The sequence below is a fragment of the Acanthopagrus latus genome, chromosome 1 (assembly GCF_904848185.1).
Source record: "Acanthopagrus latus isolate v.2019 chromosome 1, fAcaLat1.1, whole genome shotgun sequence".
Classification (NCBI taxonomy): domain Eukaryota; kingdom Metazoa; phylum Chordata; class Actinopteri; order Spariformes; family Sparidae; genus Acanthopagrus; species Acanthopagrus latus.
Window position 1 is genome coordinate 10,651,669 of NC_051039.1, and position 26,236 is coordinate 10,677,904.

Here is a 26,236-nt window from a genome sequence, read left to right on the forward strand (position 1 = left end):
GACAGGAAGAAGATTCTTTAATATTTCAAATTCTGCACATCAATATTTTGCTTACATGTAATTTGTGTATTGTGGAACTGCTGTCGAGGCAGAGTGACTTTGTTGACTTTGTATTGACCGATCTCATCTTCTTCTCTCCACATTGTTTCTATTCCACTGACTGAGCTGTTAGAAAAAGTTGATATTCAGAATTGTGTTGGCACTAATATGGATATCCAGCTCTGGTTATAATAACTATATGCTTTAATTCTTCTTTCATTCGTTCCCTACTTGTAACAACTCAACACCTGCAGAGGATCGTTGGGATCTATGCGACTCTCCTCCACCTGTCAGCCTGCTCCAGTCTCTGTCTGAGCTCAGGCGCTCCCGTCCAGTTTGAGACCAGCCATGGTATCGGCAGCCTTTTCCTCTTTGCCTTCTTCTTCCTCCTCCTCCTCGTCATCTTCCTCTTCCTCCTCCTCATCATCATCCTCCTCCTCCTCATCGTCCTCATCATCCTCGTCCTCATCGTCATAGTTGTCCTGCTGGTCTCGGCCTCCAGCAGCTAAGTTCTTCCAGTAAGAGTCATACCCCGACGCCCCGTCGTCGTAGTCGTCGTAATCGTCATCAGCACCAGCCTGGCGGCCGAATTTCAACGTGCGAGCTGCAGAGAGCAAAAGTGTGACGTTGTTAAACATTTAATCACTGAAAACTGTTTTCCTGAGAAATACCTGCCGATTGGTAAAATAGCCAGATGCTGCCGTTGTGAACACTCATGATGAAAAATAATGATTCTATACGCTGCATGACCGACAAATACTTTGGATCATTTTCTGAAGTAACATCTGTGTTCCTTCTCTGGTAGCTGGAAGTGGCACAACGTCTTGCTTGTTTTTGTAATGACATGAGAACAATACAAACACATTGTTTTGCATGAAAACAAAATAGTAGTGGGACAAAAATAATAAACAAATGAAACCTTTCACACTTTGTTTCATGTTGGACAAATATGTCATTTATGGCAGCAATCTTTGTTTGGATAAAAGAGAAAATGGCTCAGAAGAAGATAAGAATGATTGTGTGCAGCACAATCATTTCTTTGTTGTCTCTAGTAACTTCAGAACAGCAGTAACTGTTAATCACTTTTTTTGAAAGACCGCGTGTTGTGAGTGCTTATTTTTAGGAAAACAGGTGTTTCCTGGCACACACTTGACTCTGGCATTCGAAAGTAGTCAAGCAAGAACTCACTGAGAAAAACGCTGCTGTTCAAGGACCAGAAAATCAAGTTGCACCACAGTTTGACAGGGAACATCCAAGTTTCCTGGTCTGGATGATGTGATTTAATGGCAACATGCAAATCACTGCTGAGTTTTAATGCAGCAGCTCACTGTACAATCATGTGATCTCTTCACACGTATTCAAACTGTACTTTTCAACAAAGCTCTTCAGGCAGAGCAGAGCTTTTGTCTGACTCTAGCCCTGTTTGTCACTCTCAGATGCCTACAAGTCCAAAGATAACAGTCGGCTGAGAACAGGGGTTTGAGAGAGGTCAACTCTGATAACGGAGAGATCTTGGAGTGAAAAGTGGACTTCTAAATGTTTCATTAAATTATCATTTCTACGGTCAAGAATAAGCCTTCAAGCTCAGTGAAGCAACTGCATCACATTAGACCTACAATAGGTTACCATGCTATCCTGCAATGTTGTATTTGAAGTCAAATGAGATATGGTTCTGAGTGCCTTTGAATCAGAAGCACCTCGTTTTGTCGAGAAAACATGTTGATGTAGTATAGTACAGTATCTTGGCAGGTAGACTTCAGTAACAGGTGAGTGAGGAAACACAGGAGCCACAGACACTAGGAGAGAAATTTGCTCGATAGACATTTTATGGGAAATGAAATGCTCATTTCTCGAAAATGTTGTTTCAAACAGTTTCTGTTTCGTTTTTGTTTGTTTTTTAAGTCAAGGCTGTTGTAACTTCCTCCAAAAGGGCGGGTTTACTGGAAACTGAGTCTTCATGCCATTTGAGCGGTTTTGTGTGTGAGACTCACTGGACATGCTGAGGTCTTTGGTCTCCTGGGTCTCGTGACCACACTTTGGGCAGGGTGGACTTTTTCCTTTCTCCTGTTTGAAGACCTTGCTCTTGGCGTGGTCGTCGCAGTAACAGGCCTGAGAGGACACAGATGAGGGGTTAACAGGACACACATTAGCTTGATGTATAGCTTTATTTTGGTATGAAATATGAGAATGAAACTCAGTGACTGTTCAGGCTTGTTTGAGTTCATTCATCATCGAGTCTTCCTTTTCTCTGGAGCCTCTCACCTGCCCTTTTAAGGATTTACAGCTCTCTGTTCTCCTGTACCATGTGATAAAGCTCTTTAGACCATCTCCTCTTTCATTTTACGTCTCTGTGACAACCAAACTGTTTTCTTAGAAAGCTCGCATTAGCTGTATGTACGTATGTAACAGTTAGGACTCAGAAAATAAAGTTTTTTCTTCGGTGGGAAAAAAATTAAACCTCAAGTTCCTTCATAAACAAGTTCAAGGCCAAGACTCCGGGTGTATTCATTCCTCTTCTCCCAGGGTAAAAGATGGAAACAAATTCCACCTTAAGAGAAATGCATGCTAAAGTTCAGCGGGAGTCTTTTTTTTTTTTTTTTTTTTATTAGTACAAGATGTGTTTCCTTGCTGGAGGATTTCTCCTGTGGTACAAACAAAATTCCGAAAAGGTTTGAATGTTTGAATGAAAAGGCGAATGTTCCAAACAGGGGGTTTTGTGATCAATCACAACTTTCCAAAAGACAATAAGTCTTTTGATTCTGGGCCCAACTTGTTTGAGTTTACTCCAAAAAGGGAGAAACAAATCAGTTTTACTTATGTTTTCAAAGTGTCCCGATTTTGAGATTGGAAATCGGAACTGAGGTTGTAATTCGGTTGCTGGACATTATTACCGTCACCTGATGTCTTCTTGCCTAGTCATTTCAACAACACAAGCACTTTGGAGAATAGAGATAAAATGTGCTAACTTTTGTTTTTCTGAGGTTATCACCCACCTCTAACCCTAACACTGATTGGGGGCGGCAACTTTGACCTAATTTTGAGAGCTCACTTTGACCAACTGGGTCACTCTTCCTACTGTTAGTGGAACATTTTCTATTTTCATTTAGTTTCAATTGGTTTGTTTACTGCATGCCAGGGACATTTCCTGTCGCGGAGAAAGATAAAAGCAGCAGAACGTCAGAGGGGGATTTTCATTTGACTCCGTCTCATCAGTGAGGAGACGCGGGTTGCACAAACAATTTGTGATGTGAGCCGATAAGATGGTTGTCGCTTTACAAGAAAATGCTCAGTGCAGCCTAAGGAGCAGATAGACGTGTTCATAGTGATTTGGACACAATAAGCTCCCTTCACTGTGACTTCTTGATGTTCTCCTCACCTTACAGCGCAGGCAGGAGTGTTGCCCCAGTCTATTACAGGAAACACCTAAAATGGGAGGCAAAAGGCAAAACAAAATCACGTTCGCACCTCTGCACACACACCCTCCAGATATTATTCTCTGGAACCGATAAGATACACTCCACTTTCTCCATCAACCACAGAAATTACATTGTGAAAGCAAAAGCGAATGACTCACATTTATATGTTTCTGCCTGAAGGACTTGGCAGCTTGCCTGGTGCTCAAACTGATCATCCTCACACAAGAAGTTTTGACAAAACGAGCAGCGGAAGATTCGGCCTCCTACTCAGGAAGTTTAAACAGTCAGTGGTGATCTTTGGTGTGACTCTGACATGCCTGGATTAATTTTGATAAAACTCACCATGATCCCACACACTGCGCTCACACTCAATGCAGTCTGCATCTGTCAGGGGACACGCACATGCATGAGTGCTCAGACATTTCCTGCCATGGCACACCCACGCTTCGCAGAAGTCACATACTGCCCCCTAGTGGAAGACGACGACAAGGTTAAAACAAAGACTTTGCCCTGAATTATTTTTCTATAGTGACTATAAAAAAAAAAAATTAACCTTGACCATAAAGAAATAAATTGCAGTTTACTGTAAAACCTGCAACATGCTTTTGTTGTTTAGTAGGTAGTGCTCACTGATCACTGAGCAACAAGTTCATTCATCACGAGCATGCTGTTATCAGTTTACATAATAATTCTGGGAAACTATTATACTCAATTACAGCACTATCTTATAAAGTCATATCACTGATGGTCATCAATATGAGGTCCAGAGTGCACAATATTGCAACATGTGCACAAAGTACGTCACTGCAGCATGACAATAGAGGTATAATTGGTATTTGTTCTCGCAATGAAGAGATCAGTGCACGTTTGTTCAGACATTACCGCCAAGTGCTGTTTGCACAGATTTCACAACTTCCTGGGCGTTGCTGTCTGTGCAAATTACCTAGACAATTTCATTGCTTTGATGTCTGAATCTGTATGATACTGCAGGACAGGCAGTTTGCCGATTTAAGGTCAAGGCGACTTTTACTTTCTCCCGTAAAAGGAATTTCTTTTGGATTACAGAAAATATGCAATAAAAACCTACTGGCTGAATAAAGGCACACTTTAAATCACTGGCCTGAACTAAAACAACCAAACATATAACTAATAATTATCGTTCAACACTTCAACTAATTACTTTTGTGAATATTGTACATCCCTACAACAACCAAATGCTCCCATTAGGTTTGATAGGTCAATGGGTGACTGCACAAACAACCGTTCTCGCTGTGTGGCTGTATCCATCCTAACTTACCACCATGGCCATTCCAGTGGTGTGGATCCCAGGATGTTTGATCACACAGTCTGATGACTTCATGCATTTGGTTTTGCCTGACAACACAAACATTACAAAGTTTAAATTTGTAGCAATTTACATTACACACTTTTTTATTGGCCGTAAATGAGCAGACCGTAACATGACGTGAAAAGAATTAGACCACCCCGGTCCCTTTTTGGATTGTTTATAAAAGCCTGTAGATGATTTATTAAGTTGATTAATGCTGCTGGACTGTGGATTTCTTTCTGAAAGATTCAGGTCAGATTTCCCACAACAGTCCAGATGATGTTACTTCATGCTTGTTTTCAATTACAGACTAAAATGAATAACGAAATGAGTGAATAAACTCACAATTTGTCCTGTACTGATGGTAGTTGCAACTACTACAGAAAAGATCCGGCTGTCTTTGTCTACTTCCACGTTAAGTTTGAGAAAAGAACTCCATGATGAAGTCGGGAAGGTTATCTCAGCTCGACAATAGATTTTATTTCTTTTTATGTAGCCTATGACTGATACACCTGTGTCTTATTCCTCTATGCCATAGATCTCCATTTTTGTTTTAAAAAGAAAATCCATCAGTTACTACAGTGTTGCTCTGGGTGACACCATACAAGCCAACTCTCAACTTTTTCACTGCCCTCTCTTGGTTTCTTCTCGGGTCACAATTTTCCTGTATTTCCACCAATTTCTGACTAGTTTTCACAGCTTTTCCCCCTTTTAGTTAACATGACCTGTTTCTGGTACTGTACAGCCTACTGTTCTGCTGCGCCTACACCTCCATTATGACTGAGAAATGGAGAAAAGAAAGAAATAGTCCAGCGAAAGAATTCCTGTTTCTCGCAGAAAATTTAAAAATGAAACTGCCGTGAATTTAGCAATTTTGAATTTTTGGCAGTGTGTGAACAGACTCTCTCAAAACATGAGTGAATGAATGAATGAATCAAAAGTGATGATGCTTATGCTAGAGATACATGCTAGTTCATACATGCTAGAGGGGCAAATGATTTTATGTTGCTTTCTGAGAAATTTAAGTTGCAGTGTATTTATTATGGTGTTGGGAATGGTCTCTGTAAAAAGAGCTTAAATTAATCTCTGCTCAGATCTTCACAATAGACGGAAATTTCAGCTTGGAAATCTGCCAAGGACCAGTGGAATCTGCCAGTGGCTGTGAGATAACCATAGCTCACACCTCAACACTTGTAAAGTAGGAGGCGTCTCCAGTGCCATTTTGTGAATCCTCCGTTTTAATTTTCTGTGTTCCTTCTCGTGTGAAATATGGCTGTATGTTGTGCTGACCAGATCAATACAGAATACAGTTTGGAAGGAGATGATCAAATCACAAATATGTGTTGATATAAAAGAAAATATTTGGGAGCTGCGAGACTTCAGTGTACTCCACAGTAAGCCACTCAGGGAAGTCTGTGTACGTATTATTTTGTTATTTGTATTTATTTTAAAGTCACCAGAATGCAGTAAACAAAGTCTCTAAACCTCAGATCTCTGCTTTGGTTTTGAAATCCTTTCCTATCTCGTTTTAAGGCTGTCGAGTGTGGGTGACACGTCCGGTAAATACTCAGTAAGGCACCTAATCCATGGCTGAAAACGTTCTCCTGTTTGAGTAACGATTGGTAAAACTACACTGCTCAGTTTTTTAGATAAATTACTTGTAAAATTGTATTTATTAATGATCTATTTTAGAGATCTATGCCCTCACGGTAGGGACGCTTTAGGTCAGGCTGAAAAACTAACAACAGGCTTTGGACACTGGCAAGGGTTTAAGAGATGACCTAACGTCCTGTAGAGTTTGTTTCATGATAAAACGTATTTAATGACACACACTAAAGAGGTAACAGTGCAATGTACTCACCACACTGAGCGCAGATAGGCAGCTTCTGCACTGAGTTGCAAAAGTAGCAGAACGCTCTGTTCTTCTGTTTTCTACCAGGGGACATTACAAAGACAGAAAAACATATTTATGACCAGTTACAGATTCCTTTAACATCTGAGTTATTATTATCTAATGCCACACAGTCGCTTACCTCTGACATTTTTCACACTCCTACGAAACAGAGGACAAGAGAGTCATAATGTTAGACACAGTGCTTACAAATGTATGACACTTGGACGCCTGTGGATTCGTGTTTTATTACGCACCATGGTAACGTTGCAGGGGTGCTTGGCCACCTCCACATGATCCCGGTTGGCTCGGCTCTGTTTCTCTCGCTCCTTACGGTTCTCAGCCTTTTTACGGGCGCCGGTTTTCTTTTTGGGCATTTCTGCTTCGACAGGGCCGCCGTCCACAGAGCTAACGGCTAGTCTGACGTCGAGTTAGCTGCGAAAACACAAAACATTAACAGTTGCTGCTGAAGCGGATGGGTTAGCTAGCTAGTTTACCTGAGTGCAGTCGAGCTAACCGAGGATAACTAGGACTTACTTTAAGTTTTTTATTCGACTTTCATAGTCGATAACGACGCGTGGAATCGTGCCGGTAACGTAATGCTAGATGGCTAACACACGTGACGTATAACGAAACGGCGATTAAACGACAATTTTTTACCGGTTTGTAACGTTTTAGTGACCGTTGTCTGGTCGACCAGCCCGCGGTGACAGTTGTGAAGCTGCCACGAAGAGTCACATGTTAGCTTAATTAAAATAACTTAAAGCTAAAGCCGTTTACATGTAATATGTAGATAGGCTAGCAGTAAAAGTGTCATTTAATAAATACGAGTTTGATTTGCAATTTGTTTTTAGTTGTTTTTTTGTATTTTTTTTTCTTTTTACCGAAATGACGATCAGCCCGTCTTCCTCTAGGTCCGGTCTGGAAACTCGGTCGGCTGAAACACAACGCTGTTTGGTTCCTACTTCTGCAGCGGTGCTCCACAGGTGCAATAAATAAAATACAAAAAATAACTTTTGTGCTTAATACCATGTCATTTACAGAAACGAAACCACAATAAGGTTGTGCTCGAAAGGAATTGTCATTGTAAAATGGGGCACAATGTAGTTTGGGAAAATAAATTCAAACTCAAATTTTCAATATTCACAATATTAATAAATTAGTAATACAAACTCAGAAATATTTATTATTTCCGTTCCTAAATAAACAAGCTGTTTTCAGAGCGAAAATAAGTTCCTCAGAACACTTTTTGAAGCCTAAAAAGTTGGTCTGCCACATGTTTATTCAGTCATGAAAGCAAAAAGAGTTTGTTTATTTAGTTTATTTAGGCATTAAAAAGACAGTCAATGATTTACTCAGAGGACAACTTGTTTACTGAGTTATGGAAAAGTAATTATTTCTGAGTTTGTATTACTTATTAATATTGTGAATGTTGAAATTCCGAGTCTGGATTTCTTTTCCAAAGCTACATAGTGACAATATAATGAGCATTTCAAGGGGCAGTATGTTGGAGCTGCAGTTAAAACATTCACAGCTAACTAAAATGGTCACAGAATGTGAATAAATTGAAGTGTTGACATTATAACTTCTATTGTATTGTATTTCAGAGATATCCACTGATGTATGGATGCTAACCAGCTATTCCCTCCACTCCCGGTCCAAAGCTCCTGTGCTAGTGGCGTAAATACCAATAGTTCCCTTGGTCCTTTCAACCTCAGTCTGAACCACCAGCTGCACGGCTAACTGAGCTAAGGGCAGCTACAGTTACTTGCATTTAGCAGTTATGCTGGGATTTTGCATTTCTGTCACAACTGGGGTACCTGCTTGAAGGTGTGTCTTAGACCAGTGACCCGCTTGTTCTGATTCCTGCAACACTATCCAAGCATCACCGCTACCAAAGTGGCAAAAAGTAAAAAGCAAATCACTTTGGCTCGGTTTGACTCGGTGTGCCGAAAAGTCCTAGTGGGAAAACAGCATTGGTCTGGTTATAAACCACTCTCTGTTTGATTTGAGTATAAATTTGTCAGGTGGCCAATTTCTTACATTCACTCTCTATCTTCTGTCTGTTGCTCCTGTTTCTTATTTTTGCATTTTTGAAGGTCTACTTTGAACCTGGTTGCGATCCACCACCACAAAGTAATCCTTGTAATTCTTCCCCCTTGGTCTTAAGATTTTTTTTCAGGTGTGTATTTCACCTTTTAATTGTGTATGTTTTTATTTTATTTTATTTTGATGCATCAAAACACAAACAAAAAAATGTAAAAAGCAATTCATAGATTTTCTAAGACTAAACTCCAGTGAAAGTCTATAATACATCATGTGACACCCTCCTCCAGGCTCCTTATTTACAACCAGTAAACAAAAACCCAAAAGGAATCCAGCATTTTCTAGAGTTTGTCAATGTATCATATCCAGTAATCAATAACAATGTATATGTATATATCAACAATGTATATGTTATCCAGCAGTCTACATGGTTTCAGACTGGTTTGGCCCTTCCACACGTCACGGGGCCGTCTCGGGCAGCTTGTCCACGCCCCGGTCACGTGCGGATGAGCGGCGAGCCAATCCGGAGCGAGGGCTGGACGCAGCCAACAACAACACACGGCGTCGTCTCCTCCTGCAGGTGGTGGTGTGTGGACACACACTCACTTTTGGGACACTTCGTTTGTGGAGGGATGCGGCTCTCTGGCGCTGCTTAATGTTATTATGCAAGCTGGACGCTTGCTCCTGTAAAAAGCGGGACGTGGTGGTTGGAGCTTCCCAGTGAGGAGGAGCAGCAGGAGGTGGTGGTGGTGGAGGAGGAGGAGGAGACCCCGGAGCTCCTCATCCATCCCCGAAACCAGCGGACACAATCACGATGGCACCGTCCCTCATCCGAGCTTGCCGCAGTCTGGCTCTCTCGACGTGGCTGCTGTCGTTCTGCTTCGTCCACCTGCTGTGTCTGGACTTCACGGTGGCGGAGAAAGAGGAGTGGTACACGGCGTTCGTCAACATCACCTACCTGGACCCCGTCACGTCGGAGGTCAGGACGGAGAAAACCGAGTGCGGTCGCTACGGAGAGCACTCGCCCAAGAGGGAAGCCAGAGGTGTGGTGCTGGTGCCGACCCTCCCGCAGGACAGACAGGCGTGCGACCCGAGCGTCAGGTTCCCCGCCGCGTCTCCCAGCACCGCCTGGGTGGCGCTGGTGGCTGCGGGGAACTGCACGTACCGAGAGAAGATCCACAACGTCGAGACCCACAACGCTTCTGCAGTTGTCATATACAATGTGGGCTCCAGCGGTGCCAACGACACCATAACAATGCCACATCCAGGTAAGAGGCTGCCTGTCCAGCCTGAGGCAAGTCCTCCCCTGCTGCTGAGGGTGGAGGTGGAGAGGGGGTGATGGAGGCCTGGGAGTGTGGAGTTAGTGTCTTACTAAAGGTGCACTGTGTAGTTCAGAGGGTGTGTATCCTTTTTTTTTTTTTTCTTTAGCCTAAATAATTTGATTTTCACGAATCTATAAACTGAAGAAACAAACTGACCCTTAAGGAGAACACAGTCTGCACTGTTATTTATTTAAAAAAAACAAAACAAAAAAACATCAAATACCATTTTATTACAGGATATTAAAATAATCCCGACTTCTTTCTTTAAAAGAAAGCTTCTTTGAGCTCTGATTTGTCCTGCAGAATTGGTGTGGGATGAAATATGAAGGGTTAGACACTCAGTTTAGTTCAATATATCTTAGTTTAGTTGACCAAACTCAAATACACAAGTATAAAAATGCATTGTCAGGGATAACGTGACAGTATTCAGCACCAATTTCTACCATAATTCAAAAACATAACTGAGCTATAATCTAGCTTCAAACAGTGTTCCGGGGACCTTGTTTTCCTCTGTGAACAGCTTGTTTCTTCAGTTATATAATAGATATTTCTGAGTTTGAGTTATTGCCTCATTAACACCGTAAATATTAAGACTCTGACTTTGAATTTCTCCTCCAAAACTACATAGTGCCCCTTTAAGGGCTGGACACCTCTGGACAAGATTAATCTTTTTCATTTGCCTGCTGAGGTCCCAGAGCTGTTCTGCAACTGTGTAACCAGCAAAATCATCAATTAGATTCTTGGTGAAGTAGAAAAGTGGACCGATCCGCCGATCGTCTGTGGGTGCAACCTTTGAAAGCCCAGTCATGATTTGGGAAGATGTGAACTGGCTGTTGTTGAAAGTGTTTTGATATTAGTTTTGGGTGAGACTCACAGAGTAACTGATGAAGTGAAACATTGTCAAATGTCTGCGATAGTGTAGAACACAGAACTATGAACGCATTGCACGACAGTCATCTAAGGATATATCACGATGTCTGTCTAACTGAAGAATGCAAAATTTCAGTCTCCTAAATTTCTAATAATCCGTGTCGGCCCTGAAAAAGACGATATCGGTCGACCCCTGCTATTCAAGGTATTGAAAAAATATTAATTAGAAGCATTTAAGGCAGATCAGTCAGTCTAACAAAACATTTCATTGTCAGTGAACTGAAACAGTAAACTTGACTTGATATTTAGTAATTATAAAGCACCCCAAGGGTATTTTTCTGCACTGTGTATCTTTAAAACCAAAACCTTTTCATATCAGCTGATATCAACAGCACGTATAAATGCCGATGGGAATATTTCTGTGTTAGATCAATATCTGACCAGCATAATGGCCAACGGATATACTGGACAGGCTTACTTACATTTGATGCCAGCTATTGGTTCTTGAATGTGCTCGATATTCGTTGCAGCAGACATACAAATCAATCGTAGCTGAAACAGTATTGATGATCAATACCCAGCGTCATACACGTGCCATATGTTGCATTCTTAAATAACTACATATCCCTGAACACACACATTTCAGATTCAGTTGAACATTCTTTCATGGTGTCTATTGCCAAGAGAAATTATTTTATGCATTAATCAGAACAAAATGACATGAAGAAGAACACATTATGTATTTATTTGTTTATTAGACAGCTTTATTAGACAGCTGTACCAGAGTCAGCAGTGCAAAGTTTACATGTGTACTCTCTAGGCAGGTTAAAATGAATTACACAGTATATAAAACACAGTAACAGGACAACACACAACAACAGCAATGAGGTTTCACCAGATGAAGTGTCAACTTGTTGTGAAGAAGAAAAACTTCAAACCTGAAGCACAAAGAGAGAAGATCAGAGTGTTAATTAGTGTTTTTAACACCGTGCTAATCAAGCAGCTCACACAAGCTGACAGCCGAGTACAGTGCCAGTTTTCCCAGTAAACAATACAAATACCAAGTATTTTTTATTTCATTGTTTCATGTTCAGTGTATCTGCTATACTTCAACAGATGCCTAAAAATGCATCACTAAGCACTAAACCACAATTACAAATAAATGATAGTTGTTCTTAACACACAGGGAAATGTTGCCCACAGATGGCAAACTGTGACCGAAACTTCGCTCATTTGTTTAGCAAATTGTGTGTGAAATTGAGAGTCTTCCCTTCACACGTGTCTTCATGAATATGAATTAAGAAAAGACCAACTATAATCATCATGTATACATACAATTTAAAATATACGAGACAAGCACAAGGTTAATAACCCCTCAAGACAAAGCTTAAGAACATCAAAACCAGGTCACGCACCCAAACAGAATTGTGTAAATAAACCTTCTGATGTGATCCGTGCCGAATGTCTTCATAATAATCCGCCTTCCAAGGAGGCACATCTCCTTTGTTTGCAGGAGGCTGTGCAGGCTGATGCAGAGATAATTGGACAAACAAGCCGAGTAATTTGTTTGCTACCTGTTCATGACAACCTTTTGTTGATTTGTCCAGTATGACATGCAGGTCAGAAATACAACAGGTCACATTGAAATGTCTTATTTACAAATGATGTGACACAAAGACAAAGTTTAGTTCAAGTAGAATATCAATATAATTGAATTCAATTAATTCCCACGACTGAGGTTGTCATTTGTGAAACGATTTCTTGTCAGCTTCACTTTTATTGTTTCACGTTGATTTTTTTTTTCTCACTAAAGTCACTGAGCATTTTTCTGCAGCTGTCCACCCACAATAATCAACATGAAAGAAGATCTAAGTCTCTCAGTTTTTTCTTCGGCCTTCAGTTACTTCACCATTCAGGTGACTCACCGGTTGCCTACTTTATTATCAAAGTTTCATGGTCTGTATGCAGCATGAAAGCAAGATCTGCAAGCAAGAGCCCAACCAGTGCTGAAACTTTGGTGCAATGTCGATACTAATATTTGGAGCTGATATTCTTTTACACACAGAATATGTACATAAATGCACATTTTGATCCCCCAAACACACGTGACAAAGATGTGCATGTAACAGAGGCCAGATATTATTCAGTTTAATAATAAACTTGATTGTCTGAGTGCACTGAAATGATAAACCTAACTGAGAACTGGAATAGTCTAAACCACAAACACAATATTGACCAGGCACTACTGCAAACACTGCACAGGGCTGAAAAATAGTTAGTACCAATGTCATTATTGGTATGATATTTTTTAGTTAGTTTAAAAAAAATGGATTTAAATGTCAATCACAAGATCTTAGGAAATTAAAGTGTATAGCAGAACTCTGTTTTGTAAAGATGTAAACACAGTATTATTTAAGTGTAAGCTATCTGTAAAGAAAAGTACAAATGTTTTGATGTTTGATTACTACAATAACATCACAGAGGCTTACACAGCGTTTGTACTACCGAGAAAAGAAATAACCCCGTTGCAAAAACTCCTCTCTTATCTTTCTGAATAATGCGATGCCTTATTGATCTTTGGGATTTTTTTATATTGTTTCACTGATCCTGGGAGTGCGGGATAATCCGTTTTTTGCTCACATGCTCCTCATCAGCACACAAACCTGCTGACACAGGTTCAGATGTCAGTTCTGCTTTGTAAAGTGGTCGCTCTTCTCATATTGCCCCTCTACTCTCCTCTTCCTATTTAAAATGTTGTTTTTCCAAACAAATCAGGCTATTGTACATTCCTCTTTCCAATTTATTTGCAAATATTTCTAAGCAGTTGTAATATTTTGGTTTTTTTTTAGTTTTGGAATAACTCTTGACTTCACTCCTATTCTATTATGAGCATCCGTTTCTGAACACATTATTTGTGAGAAATAAAAGTAACTTGAAGGCTTTTTACAGTAGTTGTGAGTAAAACCTTGTTTTCCACTTGATTTGTATTTCCATTGGAAATGGGCGTTCAGCTCGGTGGTAGTTTTTCATAAAGGTATGTCAGTCCTGTGCCAGACAACAACAGCAAGTAGTGCTGAAGGCTGTTTGACAAAAGGATCCCTACAGAAACAGATGTTCAAACAAAAGTGTAAAACACCCGATGACGTCATTGTCACATTTTTAATTGATCAGTTTCTGTGTTTTCCACAGGTTTAGGGATTTCTTGAGTGCACACATTCGGTGAGCAGTTAGAAAAGAAAATTTCACTTTTTTCGATTACAAATATCCAATTTCACATCATATTGGACCTTTATTATGTCTGTGTGTGAAACATTGGAAATAATAGTGCAGATAATACACAACACACAAAAACCTTAATGGTAAAACTTACTAAAGAAGTTCACTGGGAACTAACTTCAACCATTAGATCTGGGAAAAGTCATGAAGTTAAGTTAGTTTTTAGTTTTAGTTTGTTTTGGTTTTTTGCTTGTCTTTCACTTATAATGGAATGTATTTCATTAATACATTGCTATTTTTCTTCAAGTAAATGGACTGCCATCTGTTAAGGGGGTCAACAGTATTTGACCATTAAACAACCTCTATTCCTCGTCTGTTCAGGGCAAAGCAATCAAAGGCTCCAGTGCGCATCGCATTACCTGCAACAAAACATAAAGAGACACCAGGCTATTTTAAAGACCTGCCCTGCTACGAACCATGACCTCAATATAAACTCAGACACTTTAAGAATCAGCTGCAGGGAGAGGTGTGATCTGTAGCTCCTAGAGAGGAGGCTGGTAACAGAGAGTACTGTGACAAAGGAAAAGGCCTTAATGTGTTTGACTGAATGAGAGGCTGCCAAAGAAAGAGTGGAGCACTTTCCTGTCCAGATCCAACACAGCTGGGCTGTAAAATCCACAGTTGTCAGAGCCAGAAACCTCTAACAGCCTGGCTTTATTATTTAAGGCTGAGTGGTGTCAGAGTCATGTTCAACCTTGGACCGTAAAGCCGGGTCAGATACTGTGGATTTATCAGATCTGACAGTGTGGGTTTATTCCACTGTTTTAAACTTTGCAGCCATTCTCCTGTCAAAGCGCAAAACGTTACCACTGAAATATCCAATCACAAATAATCTACAAAATGAGTTGTATAGAATCAAAGGGAATATGTTTATTCATTTAAATTCTTTACCTCCTCCATCAGCTGGTTTCTTTTTTCTTCTTTGGCCACCTAGAGTTTCCACAGTTATCCCAGTTGTTCCACTGTTATCTGGGGTTAGCGACCAGAAAAAACAATGGCTCTTCCTGTGTCTGTTGCGCAGTGGTAGACTGGCTTTCATTGTTCCATAATTCATTCTTAATTTTTGCGGTAAAAATGCCAGTCTAGATTGCAGCCATTACACTGGGCAATCAGTATTTACTCCAGAGTGATAAGTCAAAGAAAAATGCGGTTGGGTACGACAAAGGTCTAACACATCTTTTGCTGCGGTGTCTGGCATTGGGTAAATTGTCAGTGAATCTTTCAGGTCCTGTGGGTTGGCGGTTGGGTCCTCCATTAATAGTTGTTCCTGCACATCCCACAGATGCTTGGCAGATTGGGAATCTGGGGATCGTATGAATGCCTTGTCATGTTCCTGAGCAGTTTTTGTGGCGTGGCAGGGAACACTGTCCTGCTGGGTCGGCACTGCCATCGGGGAGTGACATAACCAGGAGGTTGTTTACGTGGTCTGCATCAGTATTTGGGTTGGTGCTGTGTGTACAGTGGCTTCTACATGAATGACAGAGCCCAAGGTTTCCCAGGAGAACATTGCATTATAACAAGATGATCAATGTTAATCACTTCACCTGTCAGTGGTTTTAGTGTTGTGGCTGATCGGCGTACATTACGGCAGTCGACCTATTTCAGCTGGAACGAGGACGTGTTGCCGCTCTGTTTACTGTACACATTCAAAAGTGGAATTAACCTCCTCATTTATCTCTTTGCGAGGAAGCTAATAGGCGTAATTTCCCCAAAATGTCAAACATTATAAGCTTTTTGTGTACTCTTGCATGATGAAGTCATGGTGTGGCCTGCTTTGTATAACTGTTACTGTTGATTGTTAATAAAGCGTTTACCAGTTAATTCTGTAGTAATCTGACTTAGTGTTGTCCACGCTGCAGCAGACCAAAAGCCTGCACTTTAAATGAACAGGTTGGTATCCACTAAATGTACCCATTCACTATTTATTTCTCATTGGCTCCACATCTTTTCACAGGTTCAGCCTCAGTCTCAGACATTACCCTCCTGTTTTAGCAGCAGCTATTTTTGTCTGCCCCGACTGCGTCACAGTGAACTGAGGAGGGAGATAAGAGTCAAGGCTTAGGGAACTCTTACATGCCTTGTTATTCCTTTCCTTATTTCTGTTGGCTGAGGAAACTGAAGATGGCCTCACATGGACATTTTTAAAAGTCTGTAGTCTGGAAATCATTAGCCTTTTGACATGAGACATGGAGATAAAACTGTGTTATATTGCAGAGATGTGAACTTGTGGAGATGAAAACTTGTAATCTTTGACGAATAAAGAAATAATTAACTGTGAATCAGGTTCATTTGCTGTAGATTTCCTACACTGTAATCTTATGCAAGTCTGTCTAGTGGTTCTGGGGGAATAGAAGTCGCTGGTCCTTTTGTCTAAGTTGGATTTTGCTGGAGGTGGAGGAACTTTTTGGAAATATTTCTTGTGATCATTGTTCCATCGCAGATATTTTCAAGACTGGTTGGGCACAAATTGCCTTACAAATGTAAGATTTCCACTGGAATCTGTACTCACTTATTTATAAAATGCCACTGGCTACAGCTGCACAGGCGTTGAAGCCATCTATCGCCTGGTTAGGGTAAGGTAATAGAATACACATGTTGCAGCGCTGTAAAACACTGTGGAAGAGTGTTTTCACCTTAATGATGCTTACATTCATGTTTACTTGTGGCCAGGGGATTTGTTCAGTTCACTGTATTCTCTTGCAATAATTTACCCATTTTAATGGCCCTCTATGTATGTTCTGTGTGGCGCTTGAAGCCATTTGTTAGTTTATGTAGCGGACCTCATTTCTAGACGTTGGCAGTGTTGCTCTCTGTTAGCAGAGCGGAGATGGGCGCTGAGAAATGGCATTAAGTCACGTCCTTTGGACTGCTGTGGAAAATCTGACCCGAAAGAGACGCGGAAGGTCTCATTATTACATCACATCATGTATGTCCAATTAGAAAGTGAATAATACATGTAAATTGTTACACATTGTAAAGTCTTTCCCCAGTATTGGTACGGTGGACATTAGGCTACCGGAAACAAAACCGTTGAGATCCATGCAATTACTCTCCCGATTCCAAAATTAGTTGGGACACTAAACACAGATAAAACAGAATATAAAAAGGTGTATATCCTTTTTGACATATACTTAAAGATGATATCTTTAATGTTTTATCTCATCTACTTCATTGACTTTTGTAAATAAATGTTTATTCTGAATTTTATGCCAGCAACACACTTCAGACAAGTCAGAACAGGAGCAGCAAAAGACTGAGAAAGTTGTGAAATGCTTAAAACACGTTTGGAATATTCCACAGGTAAACAGGTTTACTGGTAACAGGTGATAGGTCATCATGACTTGTTATGGAAGGGCCATCCTCCAACAGCTCTGTCGATCACAAGTAAGGATGGGGTGATGTTCACCTCTTTGTAAAACACATGATTGTATGACGGTTATCACAACATGGGCAACACTTTGGTAGCGTCCAATTGTTTCTGGAATCAGGGTAGGGAAGACTGGAGCATTAACTGGTGTTATTTACGGAAGCCAGGTTATTTATTTCTTCCAATTCATTTTAGAAAAACTCTGCAGATGGCTTACTCACCTTACTTACATTTTTATGCCAGTAAGAAAAAACATTGGCAGAAACTCCAGTGAAGAAGAGACTCAGCTCGGGGGCCTGAGAGTCTGAACAGACGATGTTGTTCAGCGGCATATTACCATCTGTTTGCTGTCCAAACACAAGCATTTGTTTTCTCTGTCATTGTTTGTTGCAGGGTTTGCTTTAGAAGCTTGAACATACATAAGCTCATTTTGAGGGAGCAGCCACCATATCACAAGGATAAACCTTTGTGTTAACAGTGGGGATGCTGGCAGCTCGTGTGGCTGTGTGGTTGTGGATGGGAAGAGATCTGTCTATGTTTGCAGATAAACAACCATATTTGTTTATTCTTTTTTCTTATAATTGTAATTTTTAAAGTTCTTATTCTTGCATATGCTTGAAAATAACATATTTTTGAAGACACCATTTTGGTCTTGCTTCTCAACCCTTGTCATATAAAATGTAGCAGCTGTGCAGATTTGACAACAAACCTGTTACATAAAGGGATTTGTGAGCACGATTGCAATAATGCTTTGGAGCTACATCTGGAAATGTAGCATATCTGAAGTATTCAAAGCCTTTGAAAAAAAAAAAAAACACCATATTTTCTGCCAGTCTTTAAAAGTTCAGCCCAGAAAATCATTTTAAAATAACTCTGTGCAGACTTGTGTGCGGTGCATGAGGATTTGCTGGAGCACTGTGCATCTGGCAGGGGAGGTGCAGTTGGTGATGGCAAGTTGAATAAAGCCACTCTTTATGGCGACTGATAGATGAAGTGAGACACCACAGGGAGCCACTGTGACTCCACGCAGCCATAAACAGGCGGCAGAAGGAATATGATGTAACAGTTTATCAGGCTGTGGATATACTGTACGGCTGAGAGGGGAGAGCTTTGTTATTTCCTCATTGGTTCTTGAAACTACCAAATCAATTAAGCATTATGTCCCGTGTGTCATTCCCTCAATACTGACAACTTAAATTATCCAGTTGAGCATGATTGTGGATTATTTCAGACAGGTACAGATAAATAATATTTCTATTTCTAAATGACCTCAGCATGTCTTTGTTACCTCACTACTGTATTTTTTGGGTACTTATCCCCAGACCTATTTACAGCTATCATAACTTCTGTGACAAGTGAATATATGGGCTGGCAATCTGATGATTTCAGATCATGATTGATCCTGTGAGCAAGTCTCTGGAGGCCCCAGAATCCCAAATTGATTTTAAAATATGTTATTTACACCCTCGATACACAGTTGAGCTTGAGCAGCTTTTAGCTTTTGGCTAAAAAAAATAAGTTTTAACAAGCTCTCTGGAGCCATTTTATGGTTTCTTCAGATGTTTGTTTACCTTTTAAAGCAAATTTAATTGAAAAATTAGTTGAATTCATTTGTTACAGCAAAAATAATAGTTGTTGCCTAGTTTGTGAACATTGTGTCACTGTAGAAAAAGTACACAATGTTTTTGTTCTTTTTTAATTGTCAGCGGTAGATATATAAAGTAGCCTGTGCAGTGAGGTTTCTATAAAGAGCTGAGTGTCTGTCTTTTAGCTCTAGAGGCAGAAGGTGAGGCTTATCTGACACCCCGGGAGGCCAAACTAGTGAGAGGAATTAGCTGAAAGGGTGGGGAGAAGTACTGTCTGATGCTAATGCAAACACCAACAGCCCCCAATGGGAGTGTTTTCTATTACGCAAACCCGAAGAAATCCTGTTCTGTGAACACGTTCTTCCTCCAAGACATTTCCCTTGCAAGAGTTCAAAGATGCCTGATGACTCTGCAATGCAAAATCCTTCATCGTGCACGGCATGCAAAGCAACAGAAGGTTGCTTGCAGGAAGCCTCTTACACAGAGAGTGAGGCTTTAGTGGTTGAGTCCTGCCTAAGCTCCAGGGACTGGAGTTTTCACACCTGCTCTGCTTTAAAGCACAAATCTTTATACGCCAGGAATGGAGGTTGAAAGTCTGCCTTCTTAATGTTTAAGTAGATTTCTGAGCATTACTTTGCATATTACATTACATTGCATGTTACTGTGATTATTAAGGAACCAAAGCTGTACGCAGTAATAGCATTGTGGCATTAGTATGGAAAGGATTATATGTTTTGGTTACATTTGATGTGTAAGAACGGTTGGAGTAATAGGGTGTACGCTAAGCCTACTGTTACGTATTTGGTCTTTAAGAAATCGTGGTTTCTGTTGTTCTGTTATAGGGGTTTTGTTTTTCAGCTGTTTTGCTTAAAAATTTATTTCTCTCACTGGCAGTTTCACTTTATATTAGCTTTACCATTTTGACATAATTGGGGTGCAGCTTAAGATGGTTTTGATTATCAATTAATCTTCAGAATATTTTTTTTGATAACACTGATAAGCATTTTGATCAGAAAAAGTGAGAAATGTCGATCCATAGCCCAAATATTTTCCATCAACTATTATGTATGATATTGAAAGGGATCAAAGACTCACATGTGTCACCAGCAGATATTTATCAAAATTGTTTGAAAAATTATTTTTCTGTTGATTGATTAATCAATTAATTTACTTATTATTGCAGCTGTATACATTATGCACAAATACTTACAAACTTGTATTCATCTCCTCACATTTCTCATTTCTTTAAATATTTAGTCCCTGTACAATATACTGTACATGCTTTCTCCACGCAAGAAATAATTATGTGAGTACAAATACTGCACAATATTGTTTTCTATAAAACATATTTGAAGATTTTTATTTTTTTTTTAAAAGTCAAATTGTATTTAAACAAAGGATAGACCTATTATTGAAACTGATATTAAGCAGTGATCTGATCATGAGTATCAGTGGGCTTTTTTTTTGTGTCAAATTGCCTGTTAAATAATACAAATTAAAAAATGTTCTGCTTTGGCTCTGATGCAGCATCCCCTCTCTGTCCATAGTCACCACTCTGTAGTACTCAGTGTCCTGCCAACACTATCGGATTGGTTACATGTCACAAGTAATATCTATCAACACTGAATAATCTGAATCTGAAATACAGACATCTACAATTCTCAAATACATGAAGTAGCAGAAAATGGAAATAGTCAAGTAGAGTGCCTCAGAATTCTACCTAACTACTATCACACGTTATTCTTAATTTCAACGCTAAGATTGGTCCGCCTGATCTAACCTGGTGCTTCCTGTGCTGTGTGTCTGTGTGTGCAGGTACAGGTGATGTGGTGGCCATCATGATCCCAGAGCACAAAGGTCGTGAGATTCTGGCCTTGCTGGAGCAGCACATCATGGTCACGTTGCACATCACTATCGGAACCCGCAACCTGCAGAAGTACGTGAGCAGAACGTCGGTCGTGTTTGTCTCCATCTCCTTCATCGTCCTCATGATCATCTCCCTCGCCTGGCTCATCTTCTACTACATCCAGAGGTTCCGCTACGCTAATGCACGAGACCGCAACCAGGTAAGACTGTGTTTAACATAACTATGAGCTGATGTTTATCTGCCTGAAAGGGATACGCTCGGTGCTCTGTGCTCCTGCAATTTTCCATCTGCTGTGGGGCATAAGGCTGTAAGGCCAGAATTAACCTGACAGCTGGCTGAACAGAGAGACGGCAAACCAGTGAACCATCAACCAACTCCGCTTTCTGGCCCCGTGAGCCGACAGTGCAAATACCTTCTATTGCCATCTCTTTATTATGAATGGCTGCCTCTGACGTTCTTGTGACGTCCGTAATGACAATTCATCATGGTGCCTGTTATGATAGGAGCCGGTGCCGTGACAACCACTGTTTGTGTTCTCAGTTTGAATTATGTTGATTTATGCTGTATAAAGAATTCAGCTGTATTGAACAAATCTGCTCTTAATTTATTCCCATGGTACAATAGCAAAAGCAAGTTGGTGTGTTGGATAATTACTACACTTGCCTGTCAATTCAGTTAATCTGTTCTCATCTGCTCGCAGACCTTTTCTAATGTCTTTTTTTCTTTTTTTCTGCAAAGAAACTGGTTAGAAAGCTTTTTTTAATTGTCCCTCAAACAAGTCAATTGATCCTGTCCCTGTCACAGTCCAGAAATAGACCTTAAACACCACATTTACAAATTTCCTGTTAATTTACCCACAGTAAACCAGCAGTAACATTTGTCCCATTCATAGCCACCTGTGTAAAACACTTAAAAGACACTGTGTTAATGAGACAGTTTGTCAGATTCCAGGAAATCAATGTCTCAAACACATATTTTAAGACACATTTGGCCTCGTTCCTGCCACCTGCTCCCTTTAAACTCCCATCCTGACAGCCACAGTTGAGGATGTCTCATGACCTGATCTCTAATTTTAAAAAAGTCACATTAAAAGTAACTGGTGTCACAGTGTTTGTCCCCTGGATCTAGTTCTCTCCATTTCATTAGTTTTCTAGCTGTGATTCAGTGGTGATGTTTTAAAGTTGTTGTTGATGTTGTCTCTCCTTCATTCATCTCCAGTAAATCAAATGTTAAGAAGCGAAATCGACAAATCCGAATGTAATGTTCAACCTGAAATTTCTATCTTGGTTCCCAGTCACATTAACATAAGGGCTGGTGATCTTACAAAGAAGAATTTGATTCCAGTCAACAGAATTTACTGTATACGAACAGACCATAGACATACTTGCAAAATGCTGAGCCGCTTGTATGTTTTTTGTGTCTGCTATTAAAAACCTGCTGGTGTCAGTGATACGGTTATTTTATGTCTGCAGAGACGTTTGGGAGACGCTGCCAAAAAGGCCATCAGTAAGCTGCAAGTACGCACCATTAAGAAAGGAGACAAGGTAAAAAATGATGTACTGCAAACACACAGCAAATGTCGCAGACTGCAAAGCATGTTTAGCTTTACAATAGGGGCTGCACAATTAGTCATAGTATAATATAGTATACATTCATTTTGAGAAATGTTAACGCTATTCAAATTATATTGTGCTTATTTCATTTAGACATGTTTGAGAACTAATTTGTTTGTCATTTTGCCATCTTTTCTGTTCTGTGTTCTGCGTTTTAGGAGACGGAGTCAGACTTTGACAACTGTGCAGTTTGCATTGAAGGTTATAAGCCCAATGATGTTGTCAGGATATTACCATGCAGGTATAGTTTGTGTGCGTGATCTTTGTTGTAACTTGGAAACTAGTGCCTATTTGTTGTTTACATGAAGCTTCACAAAGAAAGCTACAGAAATCTATGCTTTTCTCTGTACTTTTAATTTTAGTTCTTTTTTTTTTCTTAATCTCGCACAGTTTAAAATAACACACAAAATAACAATCATAACAAATAAAACTGTGGGAAGAAGCTTGGTGGGCTTATTTTAAGCCTCCACCTAAATAATATCACAACTAACACAAATTTATAGAAAAAACATGATTAACATGCAGAGCTGGTAAACTAGTAGTTACAAAATACATATAGCAACAACAGTAATGTGTGTGGTTTATCTGTGCACTGCCCTCTTGTTTGCTCAGGCATGTCTTCCACAAGCACTGTGTAGACCCGTGGCTACAAGACCACCGGACGTGTCCCATGTGTAAAATGAACATCCTCAAAGCTTTGGGAATCCCAGTAAGCTCCTTTACATAAATGCGTAATTAAAACATGCATCCTCTGTTAACACTCACAGCGTGCATGGGAGTTCTTATGAAAGACATCTTTGTCATGTTCCAGCTCAACGCAGACTGTTCAGACGACGTTCCTCCAGACTATGAGGCATCTGTCGGGGGTCCACCCACCAACGCCATCAGTGGGGCGAGTGAGATCACGGTTAACGAGAGCTCTGTGGTTCTGGATCCAACCGGACGAGCGATAGGCCTCCAGCAGCTCCATCCTGATGCAGAGCCAGAACATGAGGCAGGAGGGGAGAGCCACATCATCGCCAGCAGTGAGTACAGATGTCACAGCGTGGAGTTCATAAACTGAATTTTTGACATAAAGCTTAGCTGGAAAATTTAATCCAGGCATCAACACATGCTCTACAGTATGTGTCCTTAGCTTAATAGCTGAAGACAAATTTTGCAAGGAGACACACGTGGAACAAGATCTTCTGTCCTCACAGCTCTCTAACAGTTTACTGCCTCTGGTTTTATAACCAGTAAGTCGGTCTTGTCATTTGAGGGCTGAAAAGTTTATTCTGAGGTTTAAATCAGGCCAGCAGCCACCTGGTCAATGTTCCCCAGTTCAGATCCTCAGGGGAAACACAGGAGGGTAAGAATAGTGTTCCCTCTGCAGGAACTCACAACCTAACCTACATACACTCAAATACTTGTTGTGCTGAAGTATGTTGTGCATTTTGGTACCTTCTGCAAACACCTGACAGCTGTTACTTTGGCGGACGACTGTTACACATCTGCTAACCATCAGCTCTAGCGTGATTCCATGCACATGCTCATACACGAGTTTGTCGGCTATTAAGTGTCTGAAGCCAAAATATTTTCCAGGAGCAGGGATGTAGCCAGAGTTTCAAACGTTTTTTTTAGTCACATGTGTTTATAACAACAAATAAATGAAAATGAATGAATAAAAAGTAAATCTGAAAATGTTTAAACAATCAAAGATGTATAATAAATCTAATTAAATGTTCTATAAATAACCAAACCCTCTCTGGAGAGTAACTGTAACTTAACCGGATTGAAAACAGAAATGAACTAGAATGGAATTCATTAGAGCATAAACCTCCGCCAAGGCCCAACGGTCTCCTTTAATTCAGTCAAGCCTGGTTCTGTATCAGAAAAAAACATATTTAAATCTGCAAAATTGACTTTTTTGGGGATCTGCAATAAATTGTACTCACTCATAGCAACCACATAAATATGCCTTATATTTTTAAATCAAAATCCATGCATTAGAATACATTTGGAAAGTTAACAAAATTGGCTCATCAAAACAACAAAAAATGCTCATCATTATGTTTATAATCCCTCAGTGGTAAAGACGGTGAGAAAACATTCCTTGGTCCGTCTCTTTATTCGGATCTTTGTGAAGTTTTATGAGGTCTGTTTCGATCAATGACACTGAAAATCTGTCCAGTAGTTTTTGTGTAATCCTGCTGACAAACCAACCAAGAGACATAAAACATAACCTCCTTAGTGGAAATAAAAATTGAATTAAAGGAAAATACGAAACCATAATAATCGGGTCTGCCGTGGACATTTTTACAAAATGCCTCTCGTCTATCCAGCTCGATGTAATTACACTTCCCAGTGGTTTTATTGTTGTGCCTTTGGTTTTGTGACCACTCTGAAGTCTTGTTACGGTCACAGCGAAGGGTTTATAATTAAACCTTTAAACGTCGTTTGAAGACCTGGAAGAGCAGAATGGGACGGTAAAGACGTAGAGTAAGCTGTGCCAAAGTACTGCTGCATGTCAGCACGACACACTGGCTCCAACCCTTTCTGCTTCCAGGCACAAACGCTGTCCACACACACAATTACTGAGTCTAACTCCGGACACAGCCAATAATGATGGACGGCACAGCTGATTACACAGCTTACTTGTCTTATAGCGTGTGTCCTCCCTCCCTGCACTCCTCCTTAATGTCAACTGTGAATGTGCAGTACAGAAAGCACAACATAACATTTCCTGACCCTTTTCTTTGTATTGAAGGTCGGCTTTAGTTGTTATTCTGTTTGATAGTGTTATTTGTAAGAGTTGAGAGATGGAGGAGATGTAAGCCCACTGTGTTCTGGAAGATGATCAAATTTCATATTTGAAAAAATGTAGAGTCAACATGTTTAGCCACTGATAAAAACAATAATAGTGTTGTTTTGAATACCTTGTGTTTCTAAGTCATATTACTCACTAATACTAAAAGTATTCATTGAAAGAAATTAAACAAAAAGAAATTGCTAACTATTTTGATAATCAGTTAATTGTTTTTAAAATCGTTTTAAACATTTGCAGACTTGAGCTTCTCAAATGTGAAGATTTGCAACTTTGGGGTATCTTTGCCCAAGAAAGTAGATCCTGACCGATCCTGGCTGGCTGATATTATCTGCTAATACAGATCTATCAGTATCTCTGTATATGTTTTCCAATAAACAACGATATGCATATTTGCATATGCATTCTATTTTTATAGATTATCATGAAGAAAAAGATGTTTTGGGTGATTTAAGGTTATTAAAATTCCCATCCATATTTACTGATTTAGTGCAATGTCATTTTAGACAATGAGCATTATTGTTTAACTATAAAATAAAGTGTTTGTTTATCACATTTGAGGGATCATTGCAAAAAAAATGTTTACACTTGCTTATATACCGATATCTATATTTTACTACAGTACTATCAGCTGGGCTCTACCATGAGGATTAAACACTTAATGCACACACAAAATAATCAGTAGGAGGCAGCTCTGATATTTCTGACCCCACAAGAATGAACCCATTTTTTGTTTGATGGCACCACTTGGTGGTAAAACTATAAGGCTAGTATTTTGTTCTGCTGAATGCTGGACATTAAAATAATGCATCA

The 26,236-nt window shown here is 39.9% G+C and overlaps 2 protein-coding genes across 7 annotated transcripts in view; one reads left to right on the forward strand and one right to left on the reverse strand.

Moving 5' to 3' along the window:
- znf330 (zinc finger protein 330) lies at positions 1–7,681 on the reverse strand. 2 transcript variants are annotated; one of them, XM_037102528.1, is made up of 10 exons: positions 7,558–7,681; positions 6,931–7,108; positions 6,816–6,835; positions 6,644–6,714; positions 4,753–4,829; positions 3,798–3,924; positions 3,614–3,718; positions 3,416–3,462; positions 2,031–2,148; positions 1–643 (listed from the first exon to the last, which is right to left on the reverse strand). In XM_037102528.1, exons 2-10 carry the CDS (start codon positions 7,048–7,050, stop codon positions 357–359), a joined length of 972 nt encoding a protein of 323 aa, XP_036958423.1. In that variant the 5' UTR covers positions 7,051–7,108; positions 7,558–7,681; the 3' UTR covers positions 1–356. The 2 variants fall into 2 exon arrangements, with proteins under 2 accessions (XP_036958423.1, XP_036958430.1); XM_037102535.1 differs by lacking the exon at positions 7,558–7,681 and adding an exon at positions 7,211–7,528.
- rnf150a (ring finger protein 150a) overlaps positions 7,541–26,236 on the forward strand; it is a 24,939-nt gene continuing 6,243 nt past the window's right edge. Inside the window, exons 1-7 of one of the 5 annotated variants that reach the window (XM_037102498.1) lie at positions 7,541–7,659; positions 8,281–9,987; positions 20,956–21,206; positions 22,480–22,551; positions 22,779–22,861; positions 23,233–23,329; positions 23,432–23,645. In XM_037102498.1, coding sequence (XP_036958393.1) covers positions 9,534–9,987; positions 20,956–21,206; positions 22,480–22,551; positions 22,779–22,861; positions 23,233–23,329; positions 23,432–23,645 — 1,171 coding nt within the window. In that variant the 5' untranslated portion in view covers positions 7,541–7,659; positions 8,281–9,533. Of the gene's footprint in view, positions 7,660–7,826; positions 9,988–20,955; positions 21,207–22,479; positions 22,552–22,778; positions 22,862–23,232; positions 23,330–23,431; positions 23,646–26,236 lie in introns of those variants that run through there. The other 4 variants (XM_037102506.1, XM_037102513.1, XM_037102521.1 and 1 more) reach the window with 4 other exon arrangements.